This window comes from Aegilops tauschii, chromosome 6, assembly GCF_002575655.3.
Source record: "Aegilops tauschii subsp. strangulata cultivar AL8/78 chromosome 6, Aet v6.0, whole genome shotgun sequence".
NCBI classification, from domain to species: Eukaryota; Viridiplantae; Streptophyta; class Magnoliopsida; order Poales; family Poaceae; genus Aegilops; species Aegilops tauschii.
The window spans coordinates 294,728,034-294,748,259 of record NC_053040.3 but is presented as its reverse complement, the minus strand read 5'-3'; the positions used below and the strand labels follow the sequence as shown (position 1 = coordinate 294,748,259).

Here is a 20,226-nt window from a genome sequence, read left to right as displayed (position 1 = left end):
CTGGGTCCCCTTGTCGCAGCCCTTTGACATGTCTGAATTTCCTGCCCGGACATCCATTAACTAGAACTCGCGAGCTGGCCGTAGACAGGAGAATGGCAAGCTGAGAACACCAATGTTCAGAGAACCATTTGGCTCTCAGCACCTCGTGCAAGAACGACCAGGATAGAGAGTCAAAGGCACGGGAGATATCAAGCTTGACCAACACTCCTTTAGCCTTTCTGCGATGCAAGCTCCTGGCAACTTGTCGGACAAGCATGAAGTTGTCGTGTATGTTCCTGCCTCTGATATAAGCCGATTGGTTGATGCTGACCAGCTCATGCATCCGCAGACATAGCCTCGAGGCCATCAGCTTCGCCTTAATCTTCGGTATGCTATGTAGTAGGCTGATCGGTCTGAAGTCACGGATTCTGCAGGCATCCGGTCTCTTAGGGATTAGGGTAATAATCGCCTGATTTAATCTTCCAAATCCCCTTCCGTTTCCAAACTGGAGCTTGTGAATTGCAGCCATGATATCATCTTTGATAATGCTCCAAGCCCTATGGAAGAACAGTCCGATGAAGCCATCCGGGCCTGGCGCTCTCTCGGATGGCATGCTTTTAATCACCGAGTAGACCTCCTCCTCCGTGTAGATGGCATCCAGCTCTTGGAGGTCCAACGGTGTTATGCCCAGGAAGTCGAGGTCAATCGTGTGCTCTCTAGCCTGGTACGTGCCCAAAAGCTCCTTATATGCATTATAGAAAGCCTCCTCCTTGCCGTTTTGGTCTGTGATAACAGAGTCCTCGAGCTGCAATGCCGGTATGAAGTTTCTCAACTTTCTGCCATTAGCCACCAGATGAAACAGCTTGGTGTTAGCATCTCCTTCGCCCAGCCAGCGGATTCGTGAACGTTGCCGTGCAATCGTGCGCTCGAGCGAAGCCAAACCCAAGGAAGTGAGCTTGAGGGTGTTCCGGAGCCATCTTTCTTCTGCCGAGAGGGTGCGGTGATCCATTGCCCGATCAAGCTGTAGAATGATCCAGTTTGCCATAGCAATCTGAAGCTTAACATTGCCAATCTTTCTCAGTCCCCAAGCCGTTAGATCATGAGCTGTCTTACGAAGAAGCACGTCTAGTCTGAGGAAGGGGTCCGAGATGTTGGGGTCACATGTCCAAGCCTCTACCACTGCCTCATCAAAACCGCCAAGTTTGGTCCAAAAAGATTCAGCGAAACCTTCTATGAGGCTGTAAGTGATCCTCCATGGCAAGGTGAAGCGGACAATGGTCTGAAATGGCCGTGGACAGAGCTTGCAGCAAACCATCAGGATGGTCGAGCTCCCAATCGACCGAGACAAACACTCTATCAATCTTAGTGAGGGTGGGGTTCTCCCTCTCGTTGCTCCACGTGAAAGCACGACCATGCAAGAAGAGCTCCTTAAGACCATTGGAATCCACAAACCGTCTAAATTTTCCCATCATTCTCCTGTCAAGGTTGGCATTACTCTTATCAGCCGCGTTCAAGATGAGATTAAAGTCTCCAATCGCTAACCAAGGTCCGGGACAGAGCAATCGCCTCGCAGACAGCTCTTCCATGAATTGGATCTTCTCATGATCCTCTTGTGGCCCATAGACAACCGAAATCCACCAAGGTGCACCCTCCCTCGGTGTCACGTAAGCCGTAATAAAATTAGAGTCACGCACACCGTTAGTGATGGTCGCGATCGATGAGTCCCACACCAAAATGATACGATGGACCAAAGCTGTAGAATGGTAAATTGATCTACAACATCCAATTTGGACTCCTGAGCACAATAAATCCCCGGCCGAGTGGCATCGACGAACTCTCTCAACGCTTTTCTCCTAGCCGGACTGTTCACATGTGTGGATATAAATCTCATTGTGTGGAGAAGATATTTCCGTCTCTTGCTGGCGGTTTTTTATTTATGACGGGGTCTCTTGCTTGCGGTTGGTTGTATTGGGGAATCCGATAATATGCCGTGCGAATTTAGGTGCCGAATATTCCTTTTCATAACCCAGCTCCAACTCAGGTTAGAAAACCATACCGAGGGGTTTCGTTGCCGGATATTCCTTTCCGTAACTCAACTAGGGTTAGAAGCCCAAACCGCAGTTATATGTTTTCAATTTCTCCACAGAGTGCGTTCTGGAAGGTAGTCACCGAGCGGTGGGCCGTCGTAGCCTCTGGTCCACATGTCATACTCACAAGAGTGTACTGCTTCCTCTCGTGGGTTTAATAAACACCCAACCAATTGCAGAGGACGAGCGTGAGGCTCATGGTTTTGGCCTTCAATTGTTTGGTCCACCAAACCAAGACGGAAGGAAACAGTGATGTCAAAAAGAAAAAAAAAGACGGAAGGAAACAGCACAAGGATCGATCCATCTGACATCTGGGCCAACCTGGATTTGGTCCCACGCGTCACTCGGAGTGGACGGATAGCTTGGTAGCGAAACTGCGTGCACGAATCCGATCGGCAAAAGCACACCGCGACGGAGGAACGAGCGGTCCACGCCCCTAGCGAGGGACGCGTCTACCACACCCACCGATTCTCCTACCCACGCCTCCGCCGATACATCGCGGACGTGTGGGCCAGGTGGCTGCTCTGGCCCGCAAACCAGACCTGGCCCGAAACCGTCAGCGGCACAGCCTGTAGGCGTGTTGCCCCCGCGCCCGTCACCGCGAGCCACCTAATCTCTTTCCCCTCTCGCCATAAACTGCGGGTGCTAGGGTTAGAGACGCACGGAATTCGTTCCTTCGTTGCTGCGCACCGGAGACCAAACCAATTGGCCCCGCCGCCTTCGTCTCGAGAGCTTCGTTCGGTAGCGATGGAGTGCCTTGCCGAGATGCCGCACGCGCCGCTCGACCGCCGCCCGCGCAAGCGGCAGCGCCTTGGCTGGGATGTCGGCCCCGAGATTCCTCAGGTATACCCCCGGTCCGTACGCGGTTTTTTTTTTAACTTTTAGCCTGCAGATCTGCAGGGTAGTGGCTTGTTTGCGTTAATTAGTAGTTGCTGTCATGTCGATTTCAATCGTTTCGATAGTTAGCATATGCAGATCTCCCGAAGTAGATCCTTGCCTTTTTACTTAGATTTGAGTGTGATACTGTTCATCTGTTTCCGTATTAGGGCGTGGGTTGGCCGAATTATGCTTTAGTTTTGCTTGGATAAGATTAATAATCGTAGGTGTATATATTCCCGAGTTTCTCAATAATTTGCACACCCTTCGGATCCGTTTACGAGGGTTTGCATGCTGTTCGATAAAAAAAAAGGAACAGACGAGGATGCAGTATGTTGTTTCCACTTGATTTATGTTTGTTTCCACTTGATTTATGTCGATCTTTTATCGTTCATTATAATCTGTTGCGCTTAAGTAATTGATTGTTTCCTGAAGATTTGCATATGACTAAGTCTAACGCAATCAGATTCCTCCAGTTTTGGCCATGCTGATATTTTGTAGCAACTGCATAATATTTTGCAGTCTGTATCCTAATTTATCTCCTGAATTTCGTTGTTGTAAAATGGAATTTCTTTTTCAAACTTTCTTTATTCCTAACCTTTTATAATTGTCTTCTGGTGCAGCTAAAAAAGTTGTGTGGGGAAGAGGTTGCAAATGTAATTAGTGCTATGACAATGGGGCTATCTTCAGGTGGTATTGTTTCCTCTCAGGAGGCCCAAGGCCTTTTTCGTTTTGCGACCCCTCCCCTGAGAGAAGATGACAAGGATGGACATTATGTTTTTGCTGTGGGAGACAACCTCACATCACGCTGTAATTACCTTATCACAAGTTTGTTTGTTTATTTCTCAACTGTGTAGCGTTTTCCATATTTTTGTTCTTATGGTTTGTATCTATGTTTGCAGATAGGATTAATGCAAAAATGGGTGAAGGTCAGTTTGGACAGCAGCCTTTACATCTGTTGATATGTTGGAATTCTCAAGGCGATTCTTGCACACTGCTATTGTTGACGTCGGCAGGATGTGCTCATAATTGATTATGTGTTTGCAAATACATCAGGTACCTTTGGTCAGGTGTTGGAATGTTGGGACAGGGAACGGAAAGAAATGGTGGCTATTAAGATCATCAGAGGCATTAAGAAGTACAGGGATGCTGCAATGATAGAAATTGGCATGCTCGAGCAGCTTTGTAAATATGAAAAAAGCAGATCCAGGTGAGTCCTCAGTTTCACTTTCACAATTCCTGCCGTGTATATTGTATTCCTGTGTGTGATTTACTTTGTTAAGATTGCCTGTATATAAGCTGGTCTATTTTGCAGTTGTGTTCAAATTCGGAACTGGTTTGACTATCGTAACCATATCTGTATTGTAAGTACATCATTAGATTATGGCAGAGTTATCAACTAACCACAAGAGATAACCCTGAGCTTAAACATTGGTGAATTTGAATGAATGGTGGGCAGGTCTGTGAGAAGCTTGGGCCAAGCTTATATGAGTTTCTGCGGAAAAACAGTTACCGCTCATTCCCAGTTGCCATAGTTCGGGAGGTTGCCAAACAACTGTTGGAATGTCTAGCATGTGTGTGCACACTTCCGCTACCCCTTGTACCTGCAGTAGTATGCTATTGTAGATCATTATTCCATTATTTTAGGGTGTCATCTGTTGATGACTTTTTAATTCATGATCGCTAGGATTATCTAACGTGCTTTTGTCAAATATTTATCTTCTCTGTAATGTGTGTTGCAGTTATGCATGATTTGCGCCTCATTCACACTGATTTAAAGCCCGAGAACATTCTTCTTGTTTCTCCGGAGTACATTAAAGTTCCTGATTACAAAGTATACTTTATTCTTTTTCTAACTTGGCCTTGCAGTTATAAATTATTCAACTTTAGTTTATTGTGTATGGTGTTTGTGCTAATTCTTTGCTAATAACTGCTAGGTTTCATCCCGTTCACCGAAGGAGGGATCCTACTACAAACGTGTGCCCAAGTCCAGTTCAATAAAGGTTATTGATTTTGGCAGCACCACATATGACCAGCAGGACCAGACCTATGTAGTTTCTACTAGGCATTATCGGGCTCCGGAAGTTATCCTGGGTATCTTTCTCGTCCAGTGCAAAGGCTCTTCCCCTCAGCCAGATTTTGGGGTTGTAAGTTATTTATATTTGCCATGACGGTTGTTCAGGACTTGGATGGAGTTACCCATGTGATATCTGGAGCGTTGGGTGTATACTAGTTGAACTCTGCACGGTACGTCATTGGGGCTTACTTTGATCTGTTATCAAGTCACAAGGATGGAGTTTTTGAGTTACCAGAGGTACTGCAGGGAGAGGCGCTGTTTCAAACCCATGAAAATTTGGAGCATCTTGCTATGATGGAGAGGGTGCTTGGGCCGTTGCCATATCACATGCTCAAGAAGGCTGAGTATGTTGCCGTCCTTGATCCATACCAGTGTCATAAGCTTTCAGCCATGCGAGAGGATTACTCAAACTATGTGTTTTGTTGTTCCTTTTGTGTAGTCGACATGGTGAGAAATATGTGAGGAAGGGCCGTTTAAACTGGTCTGAAGGATGTGCCTCACGGGAAAGCATGAAAGCTGTCATGAAGCTGCCTCGGCTTCAGGTATTATCCTGTTGTTACCGTTCAAATTGCGACCATTTTTAGATTTGTTTGGCTTATGAATCGGACTGATTTTATGCAAGCAGAATCTGGTGATGCAAAACGTTGAGCATTCTGCTGGTGACTTCATCAATCTTTTGCAAGGGCTGCTGAGTTATGATCCAGCAAGCCGCCTAACGGCCCAAGAGGCCCTTGAGCATCCATTCTTGACGGAGCGGAGTGAGCGAAGAAGATGATGTGCCCAAGATCCTAGCATCTGCCATGTCGCTAACTTAACTTGTACTATGTTTGAGCCGTGACTTCCATTTGTCGTGTTCATGGAATGGCAGAGATTCCATTCTCTCTTCCATGGAATGGAAGAAATAATTAAATTAGATAGGATTTAGCACTAGCTTTTCTCGTTGCATTGCTTGTGTAACCTGCTCATTATCTGTACATATGTTGACTTATGTGTATGTAATCGGGATGAGATTCTCTGAATGAATATATTTTGATGGCAACACTAATTTTGTTGGAAATTCTTCAAGTCATTCAGCTTTTGTATTTTGAATAAAATTGGGCAGTTCAAAAAAAAATGTATAGACAGCAGAGAAATACGACTCACTTCACCAGTCTAAACTTATTACAAATAAAAATATGTAGAAATCCGCTTAAGTACAATGGCATTGTTCCAAAGGGAGCCTAGATATGAAACCTGTACAATTGCTAACGTTTTATACAATTCTTGCTGTGCTAGGTTGTTGATGATTCATCTGCACCGGTGGCTCCTCCTAACGTTTTATACAAGTCAAATGGCTTCTCTTACGTTCTGATTGATAAAGCCAAGTGAAGCAAATAATGCACCCTTGTAGCCTTTGGTTATGGCTAAGAGTCACGTGAACTATGTATGCCTCGGACCTCTTGTTGTATTGCAATGGCTTTTTAACTGCCGTTTTCAATGTCGGCATGTTTTTGCTGTCAACAAATTCAACATGGAGAAACATATGGAAATCCGTTGAGCTTTTTGGCTGCAGTCCGTTGCACAATAAAATTAACAATAGTTTTTTCTTTTCTTTTTGGGATAAAATTTGCAACAGCTAGGTGAACACTTTGTAAGCTAATTGCAGCTGTAGACAAGGAAGGCTAACTGCACTAGAAATGCTCTCCCTCAGGCTGCCACTCAGGACGCGACGCTCAGTCTGCCAATGTCTGGATGGATATGGACAGAAATGTCGACGATGATACATGTACTCGACTGGGGACGAGCTAATAGTTCTTGTTTGGAACGCAAGCACATAGAACAAAAAATCGAGATTTTTTCAATAATTAGCTCAGTTAATGACTCCTGCCGCAGCTTAATTTGCAGTCGCCGCATCTCGCTCTTCCGGACCCTCTAGAGCATCCGCTGGCCGGAGAAGACAAAATAAATAAAAACTACTAGTTGATGATCTGACTTTCGATCGTAATTAGGTTAATCAAATGGGTGCCCCGGCTCCTCGAACGCAAGAGGGATGGCAGCTCCAGCTCATGGTCAGCGCTCTCGACGTGCCTACATATACACGCTAAACCCACCCGTACTCGTCCATCTCTCCCATCCATCAAACCGCCGCAACCTTCTCTGACCGAGCAGCTGCGAGTTCGAGCCCAAGTTCCAAGCTAGAATCGCGGCGATGGCACGGTCGGAGCTGGCCATGGCGTTGCTGGTGGTGGTCCTCGCCGCCGGCTGCTGCGCGCCGGCGGCCGCCGTGGCGTACCTCTCCAAGCTGCCTGTGACCCTCGACGTCACGGCATCCCCCAGTCCCGGCCAAGGTACGTCCGTCGCATATGCATCTCACGGATTGGTGTTAACAAAGACAGAGAACGGAAACAAGGATCTTCTTAACGCTAACGACTAAATCAACTGATCCTTGACCAGTTCTTCACGCCGGCGAGGACGTGATCACGGTGACGTGGGCCCTGAACGCGAGCCAGCCGGCCGGCAAGGACGCCGAATACAAGAACGTGAAGGTGAGCCTCTGCTACGCGCCGGTGAGCCAGAAGGAGCGCGAGTGGCGCAAGACCCACGACGACCTCAAGAAGGACAAGACCTGCCAGTTCAAGGTCACCCAGCAGGCCTACCCCGGCACCGGCAAGGTCGAGTACCGCGTCGCCCTCGACATCCCCACCGCCACCTACTACGTGCGCGCCTACGCGCTCGACGCCTCCGGCACGCAGGTCGCCTACGGCCAGACCGCGCCCGCCTCCGCCTTCAACGTCGTCAGCATCACCGGCGTCACCACCTCCATCAAGGTCGCCGCCGGCGTATTCTCCGCCTTCTCCGTCGCCTCCCTCGCCTTCTTCTTCTTCATTGAGAAACGCAAGAAGAACAACTAAACTCGGAAGTCAGAACCGTGGCGATGTGTTCGTCTGTGCGCGACTTCTTGTCCTTTGCAACGTACTCCCTCCGTTCCTAAATACTTGTCTTTCTAGGCATTTCAACAAATAACTACATACGGAGTAAAATGAGTGAATCTACACTCTAAAATATGTCTACATACATCCGTATGTGATAGTCATTTGAAATGCCTAAAAAGACAAGTATTTAAGAACGGAGGGAGTACGTACAATTGTACTGTACTGTATATGTAAGAGAGTGTTGATGTTTCCTTTTTCTTTTTCGGAGACTCTCGTATATAATTGGTTATGTTGTAATACCACCGATGGGCATATCTTCTAGGAACAAAAACGGACGAGTTCTTCACATTTGTTTTCACATTTTATTTTAATGGTAGAAATGAGATTGGATCAAAAACCCTGAAAACCAATACATAAACAAAGAGCCGGTTCTTGTCTGGGTCAAGCAGTTTTAATTTTTTTTTAAAAGATTTGCCATTTTCATTAGTTAAGAGAGGAATTTTAACAGAGACCCGCAAGGCGGGGAGAAGAGATAAGTGCCCATAAAAAGGGCCTTCTCTTTGATCCTAGCGGTAACAATGGTCGCAGTGGCAACATTATTCCTAAAAATTCTAATGGTATGCTCATTTCAAAGCTCCCAGGAAACAGACATGCACAAGTAAGTGAGGGCCTTCCTCGGGGGCCCTCCTATCCAGGACAATCATGAAGCACAAGTCCTTGACCGAGACCTCGTGCCGCCAATTCGTGGTAATGTCATTGTTGAGACTGATCCACGAAGCCACATCCACCCAAACGCGTTGGGAGAATCTGCGATGGAATAGAAGGTGAGGCGCAGATTCATTAACATGCTTGCAGAGTGGGCAAATGCCACAATTGGGCCAGCCCTGCTGTTCCACTCCAAAATTGGCAACAACAAAAAAAACGATTCTTCCCCCTGACAGCTGGGACCCACCAGCTATATCTTCACACGGAAGGAAGTGCCTCCTTATCCTTCCTGACAGTTGGGACCCACCAGCTATATCTTCGCACGGAAGGAAGTGCCTCCTTATCCTCCCTGATAACTGGGACCCACCGGGTCGAACCGTACATCGGGTTGTCTGTCTGGTCGCGATCGTGTACGTACATACTGGTCGATCAGTCTATCTGCAGCGATGAACCGTGTCTGAGTAAGGAGATGCACGTGTCATAGTAGTGCGCGCGGACATAGCATGTCACGCAGTCCCGTCTATATATATATCGTGTACACGTACATACAACCACGCTGCAAAAAATTAAATACGGCTATGTACGTACATAAGGGCGGGGTCTCGAACGCGTACTCGCGCATACGTACGGTCAGGGCTCATGACATGGAGAGGCAACGGACGACAGCGACGTCGTCCTGTTCATCGGCAGCTAACCGGCTGGGTCGGAACGGAGGAAACAACGTCGTCTTCACCGAGGCCAAGTGACTGGGTCGGAACGCGTCTTGTGCATCGGGAGCGAAGCCACTGGGTCGGAATGCGTCCTGTTCATCGGGAGCCAACCGACTTGGACGGAACAGCCGAAACAAGGTCTGGCGTACCGCAGAACGGAGGAAATGAGCTTCTGTTCGACCGCATACGGTCGGAACGGGGTCCTGTTCATCTGGAAGGGTCTGGTGTACCGTAGAACGGTGGAAACGGATTTCTGTTCGAGCTCCTACGGTCGAAACGGGGTCCTGTTGATCGGGAGGGGTGTGGCATACCGCAAAACGGAGGAAACAGACTTCTCTTCGACCTCCTACGGTTGAAACGGTGGTCATGTTCATCGGGAGGGGTGTGGCGTACCGCAAAATGGGACTCCACGGGCTACTGTTCATCCACCGTCGACCTCCTCCAGCCTCCACCTGCGACTGTTCATCCACGGCGTCTCCCTCCTGCCTCCACCAGCTACTGTTCATCCATAGGCTCCTGTTCATCCAGCCTCCACTGGCTACTGTTCAACCAGCCCTCCATGGGCTACTGTTCATCCAGCTCTCCACCGGCTACCGCTCAACCAACCCTCCACGGGGTCCTGTTCATCCACCCCCAACCGGCTCGATCGGGGTCCTGTTCATCCAGCGGCAACATCCTCTACTACCACGGGGTCCTGTTCATCCAACCCCCACCGGAAATTGTTCATCCAACCCCAACAATGCTCACTGTTCATCAAGAGGCAGCAGGTTCGATCGGCTTCAGTTAGCAGCAGTAGCGAAGGAATCACTCGATTGGGTTTAGTTAACAGCAAGGGATAGATCGATCGCTCGGGTTCAGTAATGCGTAGCCAGTGCAATCGCTTGGGTTCAGTAATGCGTAGCCAGTGCAATCGCCCAGGTTCAGTAGGTGAACGCCTCGCTTGGGTTCAGTTAGAGCCCAACGCCTCGTACCCACGCGCGTACGTGTACGAGAGAAATGCGCAATCCCTCCGTGCATCGCTCGGCCCCGACCACCGACCGTAACCTCCATCATGGACGGCCCAAAGAATATCATGCAGCTGCGTCTCCGGCCCGCTTAGGACGAAAAGCCCATTTCCTGTCATGATTTTTTGTCATAGAAGTAGGAGCCCACCACATCTATGATGATACCGGGTTTTGTCACAATTATCATCATAGAAGTGTCATAAGTATGACAGAAAAAAAATTCGTTCGGCCCAAAATGTCACGGATGTGTCTTTTTTTTGTAGTGTTAATACACTAGATGCATGCTGGATAGCGGTCGATGTGTGGAGTAATAGTAGTAGATGAAGGCAGGAGTCGGTCTACTAATCTTGGACGTGATGCCTATATAATGATCATTGCCTGGATATCATCATAATTATTTGAAGTTCTATCAATTGCCCAACAGTAATTTGTTTACCCGCCGTATGCTATTTTTCTCGAGAGAAGCCACTAGTGAAATCTACGGCCCCCGGGTCTCTTCTTTATCATATTTGCCTTTGAGATATACTTTTATTCACTTTTATTTTCAGATCTATTAATCCAAAAACCCAAAAATACCTTGCTGCAATTTGTTGTTATTTATTTTATCTCGCGTTTCCGCGAGATCTATCCAATCTACTACAATTTTATCTATCTTTTTACCCGGGAGGGATTGACAACCCCTCTTTTATGTCGGGTTGCAAGTATTTGTTCTTTCTGTGCAGGTACCGTTTACGTAATGTTGCATGGTTCTCCTACTGGTTCGATAACCTTGGTCTCATCACTGAGGAAAATACCTACCGTAGCTGTGCTGCATCATCCCTTCCTCTTTGGGGACATACCGGCGTAGTTCAAGCCGCATCAGGCACCCATGCCCCATAGGTGATCGTGCTTCCACGCCGACAGTAGCAGGGCCTGTCACCAGCCTTCTGTACAAGACGGACACAAACGGCCACATATCATTCTATGAAATCGGCTGGCGGGAATTCTTGAAGAGAAAGAGACGACTAAGGGTTGACACATCGGTGCTAATGACGATAAGGAACAACAGCAACAATAAATTACATATGATAGTTGGTGTAGACCTTATTTGAAGAAGATTTTGTGTTGACCAAGATGCTATTCAAGGAGTTATACAAAAATTGATCATGTGAGAGTTGATCCTATTGCAAGCATGTCTCGAAGAAGAAGATTGTGTGAACATTCATATTTACCTTCAAGACATCAGCTTTATGAAGAAAGAAGATTTGATTCAAGGTTGATCAAGACTAAGTACAAATAGTGGATTCAAGTTGATCAACACACAAAGCGTAGAAGATATACCGAGTGGGATCAAGTGATCTCATGGTATGGTTAGCATTGTCCATTACGGTTTCTGTACTAACCCATGGTCTATGTGAGAGTTCCTTTTGGGGTTAGGTAGATTTCAATGGGCGTGCATCAAAAGGAAGATATCATATAACCCATGGAGGATGACATCAAGTGGTGATCGTCATCAAGGTTGCGGTGTGCAAGTTCAAGTGGAGCATCACAAAGAGATCATTGATACATCTCCAACGTATCTATAATGTTTTTATTGTTCCATGCTATTATATTATCTATCTTGGATGTTTTATATGCATTAATATGCTATTTTATATCATTTTTTTGGGACTAACCTATTAACCTAGTGCCCAGTGCCAGTTGCCGTTTTTCCTTGTTTTTGCCTATTATAGAAAATCAATACCAAATGGAATGAAACTTTTTGAGGGGTTTTCTCGGACCAAAAGACAACCACAAAGCTTCGGGAGGAGGCCGGAGGGGCCAAGAGGGAGCCACAAGCTGGTAGGGCGCGCCCCCAAGCTTGTGGGCCCCTCAGGACCCCCTAACCCTAATCTCAGCTCCATAAATACTGAAATATTCCTCGTATACCAGAGGGCACACCAAAAATACTTTTCCGCCACCGCAAGCTTCTGTTCTCATGAGATCCCATCTTGGGGCCTTTTCTGGCACTCTGCCGGAGGGGGATTCGATCACGGAGGGCCTCTACTCCAACCTTGGTGCCCTACCGATGACGTGTGAGTAGTTTACCACAGACCTACGGGTCCATAGCTAGTAGCTAGATGGCTTCTTCTCTCTCTTTGATCTTCAATACAATTTTCTCCTAGATGTTCTTGGAGATCTACTCAATGTAATCTTCTTTGCGGTGCGTTTGTTGAGATCTGATTAATTGTAGATTTATGATCAGATTATCAATGAATATTATTTGAGTCTTCTCTGAACTATTTTATGCATGATTAAGATAGCTTTGTATTTCTCTCCGATCTATTGATTTGGTTTGGCCAACTATATTGATTTTTCTTGCAATGGGAGAGGTGCTTTGTGATGGGTTCAATCTTGCGGTGTCCTCACCCAGTGACAGTAGGGGTAGCGAGGCATGTATTTGTACTGTTGTCATTAAGGAAAAGATGGGGGTTTTACCATATTGATTGGATCTATCCCTCTACATCATGTTATCTTGCTTAAGGCATTACTCCGTTCTTGTTAACTTAATACACTAGATGCATGCTGGATAGCGTCGATGTGTGGAGTAATAGTAGTAGATGCAGAATCGTTTCAGTCTATTTGTCACAGATGTGATGCCTATATTCATGATCATTGCCGTAGATATCGTCACAATTATGCGCTTTTCTATCAGTTGCTCAACGGTAATTTGTTTACCCATCATATGTTTCTTTCAAGAGAGAAGCCTCTAGTGAAACCTATGCCCCCCCGAGTCTATTTTTATCATATTACTTTCAGATCTATAAAACCAAAAACCCAAAAATACCTTGCTGCAATTTATTTTTATTTACTTTATTTTACACTTTTATTTATCTTTTATATCATTCTCTATCAGATCTCACTCTTGCTAGTAACCGTGAAGGGATTGACAACCCCTTTTTCGCGTTGTGTGCAAGTGTTTGTTAGTTTGTGCAGGTGCATCTATTGAAGACTTGTGCATTCCTTCTACTGGATCGATACCTTGGTTCTTAACTGAGGGAAATACTTATCTTTACTTTGTTGCATCACCCTTTCCTTTTCAAGGAAAAAATCAATTTAAGCTCAAGAAGTAGCACTCATGTTTGAAGCTTGCCGTCCATTGTGGTGACAATGGACTTGTGAAGATATGCCGAAGAGTGGATCACCCATAGTGGAGTATGGGAAAGCAATCTACTAGTCTTCATGGAGCCTGTGCAATCAAGAAAGGTGGTCCAACTTGAGGAGGTCAAGATCGTCATCATCTAGCTCAAGTGGACTATGCGCAAGACAAAGGTTTGTCCTTGATAGGTTTTCTATTTTACCAGTCTCATGGTGCTAGTTGGGAGACCAGGTTATAGGATCGATTGTCGTACTATCAAGGGGGGCACTCAAGTGAGTAGCTTTGATCGTATCGTTCATAGAGAGCTCAAACCATTGCATCCATGGCACCATCTTAACTGAGCACCACATTGCACAATATAACATACTCCTAATAGAAGATCACATAGTTAACCAAACCAAGCATGCTTAACAACTTGGAAATATAGCAATTGTATTTGTTTCTCATGTATTTAGTACAACCAAATTCGATTTATTTCTCACATGGTATACAATAACAGAATGCACCCACAGCAATTGAACATCTCATTACAGAATTGAACCAAACATTTAACTAAACACCACAACAAATGAACCAAACATTAACTGAGCACCACATTGCACAATGTATAACATACTAGAAGATCAGATAGTTAACCAAACCAAGCATGCTTGACAACTTGGAAATATAGCAATTGTATTTGTTTCTCATGTATTTTGTAAATAAAATTTTGATTTATTTCTCACATGGAAGACAATAAAAAATTGCACCCTGAAGAATTGAACATCACATTTGCAGAATTGAACCAAACAGTTAACTGAACACGACAACTAATTAACCAAACAGTTAATAAGTGAGCACCACATTGCACGGCATATAGAACATATAAACTAGAGAAACATATTGCATGGTAAAAGTAGATAGCAAAATTCACTAGAATTTGTTAAGGAAAGGCAGTAGCTAGCAAACTGAACATGGGTCCTTATAGTGAGCTAATAAGACAAGTTACTCCTCATCGTCGGAGATATCGATGATGATTGGCTTCTTGGACATGGAAGAGGGCGAGGCCTCCACATCGTGTGTGCCCTCATCATAGTGGTGAGTTGCCGGCCTGAGCCGCTCCGGGCACCAACCTGCTGGCTCTCGAGTTGAGGTAAGCACGTGCATGCTGAAAAAACACCTCGTAGTCTTCGTCGAAGGCACCGAGGGTGGCCTCGAGAAAATGCCACGAACTGTCGTTTAAAGCAGCCAACCGCGTTGCGGTGTCGGCGCACGAGGCGTCGATGGTGGCCTCGATGGCGAGGTGCTCCTCCAAGATCTGGGGGTCGACACGAATGGCAGCCATCGCGACCTCATCCGCGCGTGCGGCAACGATTTGCTTCTCCGCTGCCAAATGCTCCTTGAACTCCTGGCTATACTGCGTGCACCATGGCTTAGGACGGCGCTTATTTGGTGGAGGGGTCGGTGATTTGGGTGGAAGGTGTCGCGCCGGCGGTTGGAGCATGCGGAATGTGGAAGGAGGAGGAGGATGGGGGTGCCTGGATAGACAAGGCCGAGCAGTGTGAAGGAGGGTCGCCGGCGAGGAGGCGGCACTGCAAGCAAGGAGTGAAGGTTTCAACTTGAAAAGGAAGGCAGAAATAGGGGAAATGTGGCTTTTGGTAAGGGGGAGGGGGCGGGGAGGTAGATATTTCCGCAGGAACCAATTTTTTTGAATCGGTTCAGTGAAAAAACTGGCGCACAAAGTGTCATCAGACACGGTCCCTTATTCAGAACGGTGTACGATATGTGAACATCACAAACGATTCAGATAGCTTAACCCGTGTGTGATGAGTTTGAACGTCAAAAAATTTGGTTCAAATTTCCCTGGTTACAGTGGTCATCCACGTCATTGCATAATTTGGGTACACAAAGGAGACTACAGCACACCCACACTTCTTAATCGAGCAAGTTCAGCAATTAAACAGAGCTAGCTGACCTAAAAATTACTCTAACAAATTAAAGACCGACGCTCTTAATTAAACAAAACAAAGAGTACTACTACGACTGGTGCTCGCCGATCTCCGCCGCCTCCTCCATGTCCAGCTTGCGCCCGACGATCTCCTGGGGAAGGGGCTCCATGGCATCCATCGCACCATACTCGGCAAGCATCGCGCCATCTGCATCCGCCATCTCTTTGGAAAAGGCCGCCACAAGCTGGGTATTGGCGGCCGTGATCTGGGCTTGGACGGGCTCCGTCGTGGCAAGGTATGCGGCGGAGGAATGGACGGCTGCTTGAATGCTCTCGATGATTGCCAACTCTTCAGCCGTGGGTTGCCGACCGTTGTCGGAGAAGCTTCGTTTGATTTGTGCGATGACCGCCATGAGCTAGGCGTGGGCGGCCTCGACATGGTCGTGGGCGGCCTCCGTCAAGGCTAAGGCCGCCGCTGCAGAACCGACAGCTGCTGTGCCACTCTTGCCAGTTGCTATCCCCGAGGCAGATGTTGCTGCTGCCACCTGAGAAGCAACAGCAGCCGTTTGGGCTGCCTTGGCCGCCCGGCCGCAGATTGCAGCCGCGCTCACGAAGCTTGTTAGCACGCGCATGGCGGCTGCGGTCGCGCTCTCGCCGGAGTGGGCCGCCGAAGTTGCCCTCATGAAGCGGGTCCACGTCCCCATCTTTCACCAGCGACGATCGAACTGTGAAATGATATTTGAGGAGCGAGCTAGTGTGCTTGACACGCCGGCTGTGGACTGTAGCCGATGCACCTTCTCGCGTAAGCCGTACGCTTACTATACTCCGATGGTGCTCCAAGATATTTTGTGCTGCATCTCACACGGTTGGTGATAATAAACTGTGTGCAATCTACTTGATTTTTCATCTTGATTTGAATTACATAATGGGGTCACAACTGCAAGGGATGGTGTTTGAATTGCTAGACTTTTATCTGCAGTGAACATGCAACTATAGGTGCGTCGTAAAAAAATTGGAATTATTCAGGGTTCGTTTGGACATTTTATACATTGAATTGGTTTTCTAGCCATTTCAGGTGCACAATTCAAAATTAAACTACATGCACATGCTTCGGTGCACCAACATGGGTTGTAAAATCATATATGTGTCCATGGGTTTATGCTTATGTCCCATGCAAGAAATGGGGATGAATTTCGAACACCACGGCACTGTGGCTCTCCGGCAAACGTTGAGGTACTTGCTTTTGTAATTCTAGTAAATCCAAAACCCGTCTGAAATTCATGAACCTTGGCATGCTATCATGGAATGGCATCAACATGCTGGGGTAAAAAATATTGTCCCATTTGGGGAAGGTTATGGTATAAGCTTCTCACAAGAAGCCTCATGATTCCGTTAGGGAAACGTGTCACCTTTGTGGACAAAACGATATTCGTCGCCTCTTCTTCCTTTCAATTTTTTTTCCTGGTGTCAATATAGAACAACAGGAGTATCGTGTTAAATTTTGGATTTTTTCGGGGATCATTTGGACATTTTTATACGTAAACTGAGTTTTCTAGGCATTTATGTGCATAATTCAAAATTGAACTACATGCACATGCTCCAGTCCATAAAAACGGGTTGCAAAATCAAATGTTTGTCCTTGGTTGCAAGCTTAGGTCACATGCAAGAAATGAGAATGAATGTCAAACACCTTGACACTGTCTCGGCCACTAACATTGAGCTACTTGTTTTAAAATTCTAGTAAATCGAAACTCGTCTGAAATTCATGAAAATTGACATGATATCATGGAACGGCATTGACATGCCGTGGTAAAAATATTGTCCCATTTGGGGCAGGCTTGGGTATAAGTTTCTCGCAAACCAGAACTTCTCTCACACAACAAGCCTCATGGTTCCGGTAGGGAAAAGTGTCACCTTTGTGGACGAAACGATATCTGTTGCCTCTTCTTGCTTTCAAAACATTTCTAGTGTCAACGTAGAACAACAAGAGTGTTGTGTCATTTTTTGGATTTTTCGTGGTTTGCTTCGACATTTTTATACATTAACTGAGTTTTCTATGCATTTATGTGCATAATTCAAATTTGAACTACATGCACATGCTCCAGTGCATATAAACAGGTTGAAAGATCAAATGTGTGTCCTTGGTTGCAACCTTAGGTCCCATGCAAGAAATGGGAATGAATGTCAAACACCTTTGCCGCCGTCGCTCGCCCGCTAACATTGAGATACATGGTTTTAAAATTCTAGTAAATCAAAAACTCGTATGAAATTCATGAAACTTGACATGCTATCATGGAACGACATCAACATGCAGTGGTAAAAATATTGTCCCATTTGGGCAGGTTGGGGTATAAGCTTCTCACAAACCAGAGCTTCTCGCAACAAGCCTCATGGTTATGGTAGGGAATGTTTCACCTTTCTGGACGAAACGATATCCATTGCCTCTTCTTGATTTCTATTTTTTCTCTAGTGTCAACATAGAGCAACAGGAGTGTTGTGTTAAAATTTGGAATTTTTCGGGGTTCGTTTGGACATTTTATACATTAATTGAGTTTTCAATGCATTTATGTGCATAATTCAAATTTTAACTACAGGCACATGCTCTAATGCATATAAATTGGTTGAAAATTCAAATCTGTGTCCTTGGTTGCATGCTTAGATCCCATGCAAGAAATGGGAATGAATGTCAAACACCCTGCCACCGTCACTCGGCCGAAACATTGAGATACCTGGTTTTTAAATTCTAGTAAATCCAAAACTCGTCTGAAATTCATGAAACTTGGCATGCTATCATGGAGTGGCATCAACATGCTGTGGTGAAAATTTTGTCCCATTTGGGGCAGGTTTGGGTATAAGCTTGTCACAAACTAGAGCTTCTCACAACAAGCCTGATGGTTTCGGTAGGGAACTTGCCACCTTTGGGGACGAAACGATATCCGTTGCATCTTATTGCTTTCAAAAAATTTCTAGTGTCAACATACAACAATAGGAGTGTTGTGTTAAATTTTGGATTTTTTCGAGGTTTGTTTGGACATTTTTATACATTAACTGGGTTTTCTAGGCATTTTATGTGCATAATTTAAATTTGAACTACATGCACATGCTGCAGTGCATATAAATTGGTTGAAAAATCAAATTTGTGTCCTTGGGTGCATGCTTAGGTCCCATGCAAGAAATGGAAATGAATTTCAAACACCAGGGCACTGTTGATTGCCGACAAAACATTGAGATACTTTGTTTTTAAATTTTAGTAAATCCAAAACTCGTCTGAAATTCATGAAACTTGGCATGCTATCATGGAATGGCACCCAACATGTTGTGGTATTTTCCATGTCCATTTTGAGAGAAGGCGCACTCGAATAACAACCAACAAAGACATTCTGAAACAAATAGCTGCCACTGTAACATCTCAATTTTTTTGTATAATTAAATCATGTGCGTTCTGTTAACCATTCACGTGACGCCACCACTACTGCAGGTTCCTGCTAACACGACACTACGATCAGAGACCCTTCGACGAAACTTTGTGCGATGCATTAATCGCAAACGGTGGTGTAAAAAACCCGTCAAAAAGGTGCAAAATGTTTGTGATGGAGGATGCATCAAACACGGTTTAGATTTTAGTTGCGTGTGCGATGCTGGGCATACGGTTCAATTCAATTAACTGTTTGCGTTGTGGCAGAACAAAAGAAACGGGCAGCTAGATGAAGGCGTGTGCGATATACGGCTTACGGTTCACTCGGATGAACTGTTTGTGATTAGGCAACACAAAATAAATAGTCAGCCAGATCAAGGTGTGTGTGATATACGGCATGTGGTTCACCCGGATGAACTGTTTGCGTTGAGACAAGAGAACAGAAACGGTTCAATATATCAAGATGTGTGTGATATGCGGTAAACAGGTCTGTAATCAGAAATGTGTGCGAAGACCGGTAATAACACAGACGATTGCTTCTAATAAGACGTATGTGATATGCTCTGTCTACACAACATCTATTGGCCATTGGGCAACGGGCGGTCATCCGGGTACGCCATAAGAATGCGAAGAGGGCATCCTATATCAGCAAGGACTACCTGTTCCACCAATAGCTCATCTAAGAGAACTCTCAAGTTAAGTGTGCCCAGGCTGGAGCAGCCATCAGATGGGTGACTGGAATTGAAGTTGTGTTGATGTTAAATTAACTGATAGGATGGGTCATATCTGTCAAATTAAATGACTGATATGACCCAGCCCATCAGTTAAATTAACCTCGAGGTCCTTGTTTTTTTAACACATGTTAAAGAAGGCCTACCGCATTACTTTTTGACAATGTGCGATACGTGGCATACAGTTGATCCATCCAACCTGTTTATGATGGAATAAGCCGTGTGTGTTGTGGGCAAACGCTTGCTAGTATTCAACTGTTTTCGATTGATGAATTCACCACTGACGGGTTCCCTAGTGTGGTCCGTGTTCATCTGATCATCATCTACTTCTTGTGCTAGCTTGATGTTCCTTCTATGCTAAGTTTCCATTAATTTGATGGTGTTTTATGATCATGCCACCGTTTCCCGCCATTTCCTCACCTGTTTCCTGCCACCCAACGATATTGCGCATAAACCTAGTCGGCGCGCGACGCACGGAGGCGACAAGCGCAGCCTGTAGCACCCCCTTTTCCAAGCATGCCAACCCACCAAAGCACCACATCTGCCATCAACCTCGTCGACGAGGAAAACGAGCAGGCGCAACGGCCCGTCGAGGCCGAGGCGCTCCCTGATAATGCGATGGACGACGCCGTGATGCGCGTCATCGGCAGGGTTGAGCAGACCTTTGGCGCATGGCGCTTGAGCG

At 45.9% G+C, this 20,226-nt stretch overlaps 3 protein-coding genes across 4 annotated transcripts; 2 read left to right on the top strand and 1 right to left on the bottom strand.

The window, feature by feature from the left end:
* Positions 1-398: 398 nt before the first annotated feature.
* Positions 399-1,448, bottom strand: LOC141026037 (uncharacterized). The gene is made up of 3 exons (XM_073501986.1): positions 1,253-1,448; positions 605-1,158; positions 399-407 (listed from the first exon to the last, which is right to left on the bottom strand). The coding sequence occupies exons 1-3, from the start codon at positions 1,446-1,448 to the stop codon at positions 399-401; spliced, it is 759 nt and encodes a 252-aa protein (XP_073358087.1).
* A 1,155-nt stretch (positions 1,449-2,603) lies between these two features.
* Positions 2,604-6,076, top strand: LOC109748720 (serine/threonine-protein kinase AFC2). Of its 2 annotated transcripts, XM_020307737.4 has the most exons (12): positions 2,604-2,909; positions 3,566-3,752; positions 3,845-3,871; positions 3,999-4,152; positions 4,258-4,306; positions 4,402-4,516; positions 4,685-4,776; positions 4,880-5,036; positions 5,125-5,189; positions 5,266-5,363; positions 5,459-5,561; positions 5,645-6,076. In XM_020307737.4, exons 1-12 carry the CDS (start codon positions 2,814-2,816, stop codon positions 5,792-5,794), a joined length of 1,293 nt encoding a protein of 430 aa, XP_020163326.1. In that variant the 5' UTR covers positions 2,604-2,813; the 3' UTR covers positions 5,795-6,076. The 2 variants fall into 2 exon arrangements, with proteins under 2 accessions (XP_020163326.1, XP_073357579.1); XM_073501478.1 differs by lacking the exons at positions 4,258-4,306; positions 4,402-4,516 and having other exon boundaries at positions 2,707-2,909.
* Positions 6,077-7,066: 990 nt separating this feature from the next.
* Positions 7,067-8,195, top strand: LOC109748716 (probable high-affinity nitrate transporter-activating protein 2.2). Its single transcript, XM_020307734.4, has 2 exons — positions 7,067-7,346; positions 7,453-8,195. Exons 1-2 carry the CDS (start codon positions 7,208-7,210, stop codon positions 7,908-7,910), a joined length of 597 nt encoding a protein of 198 aa, XP_020163323.1. The 5' UTR covers positions 7,067-7,207; the 3' UTR covers positions 7,911-8,195.
* The last annotated feature ends 12,031 nt before the right edge of the window (positions 8,196-20,226 follow it).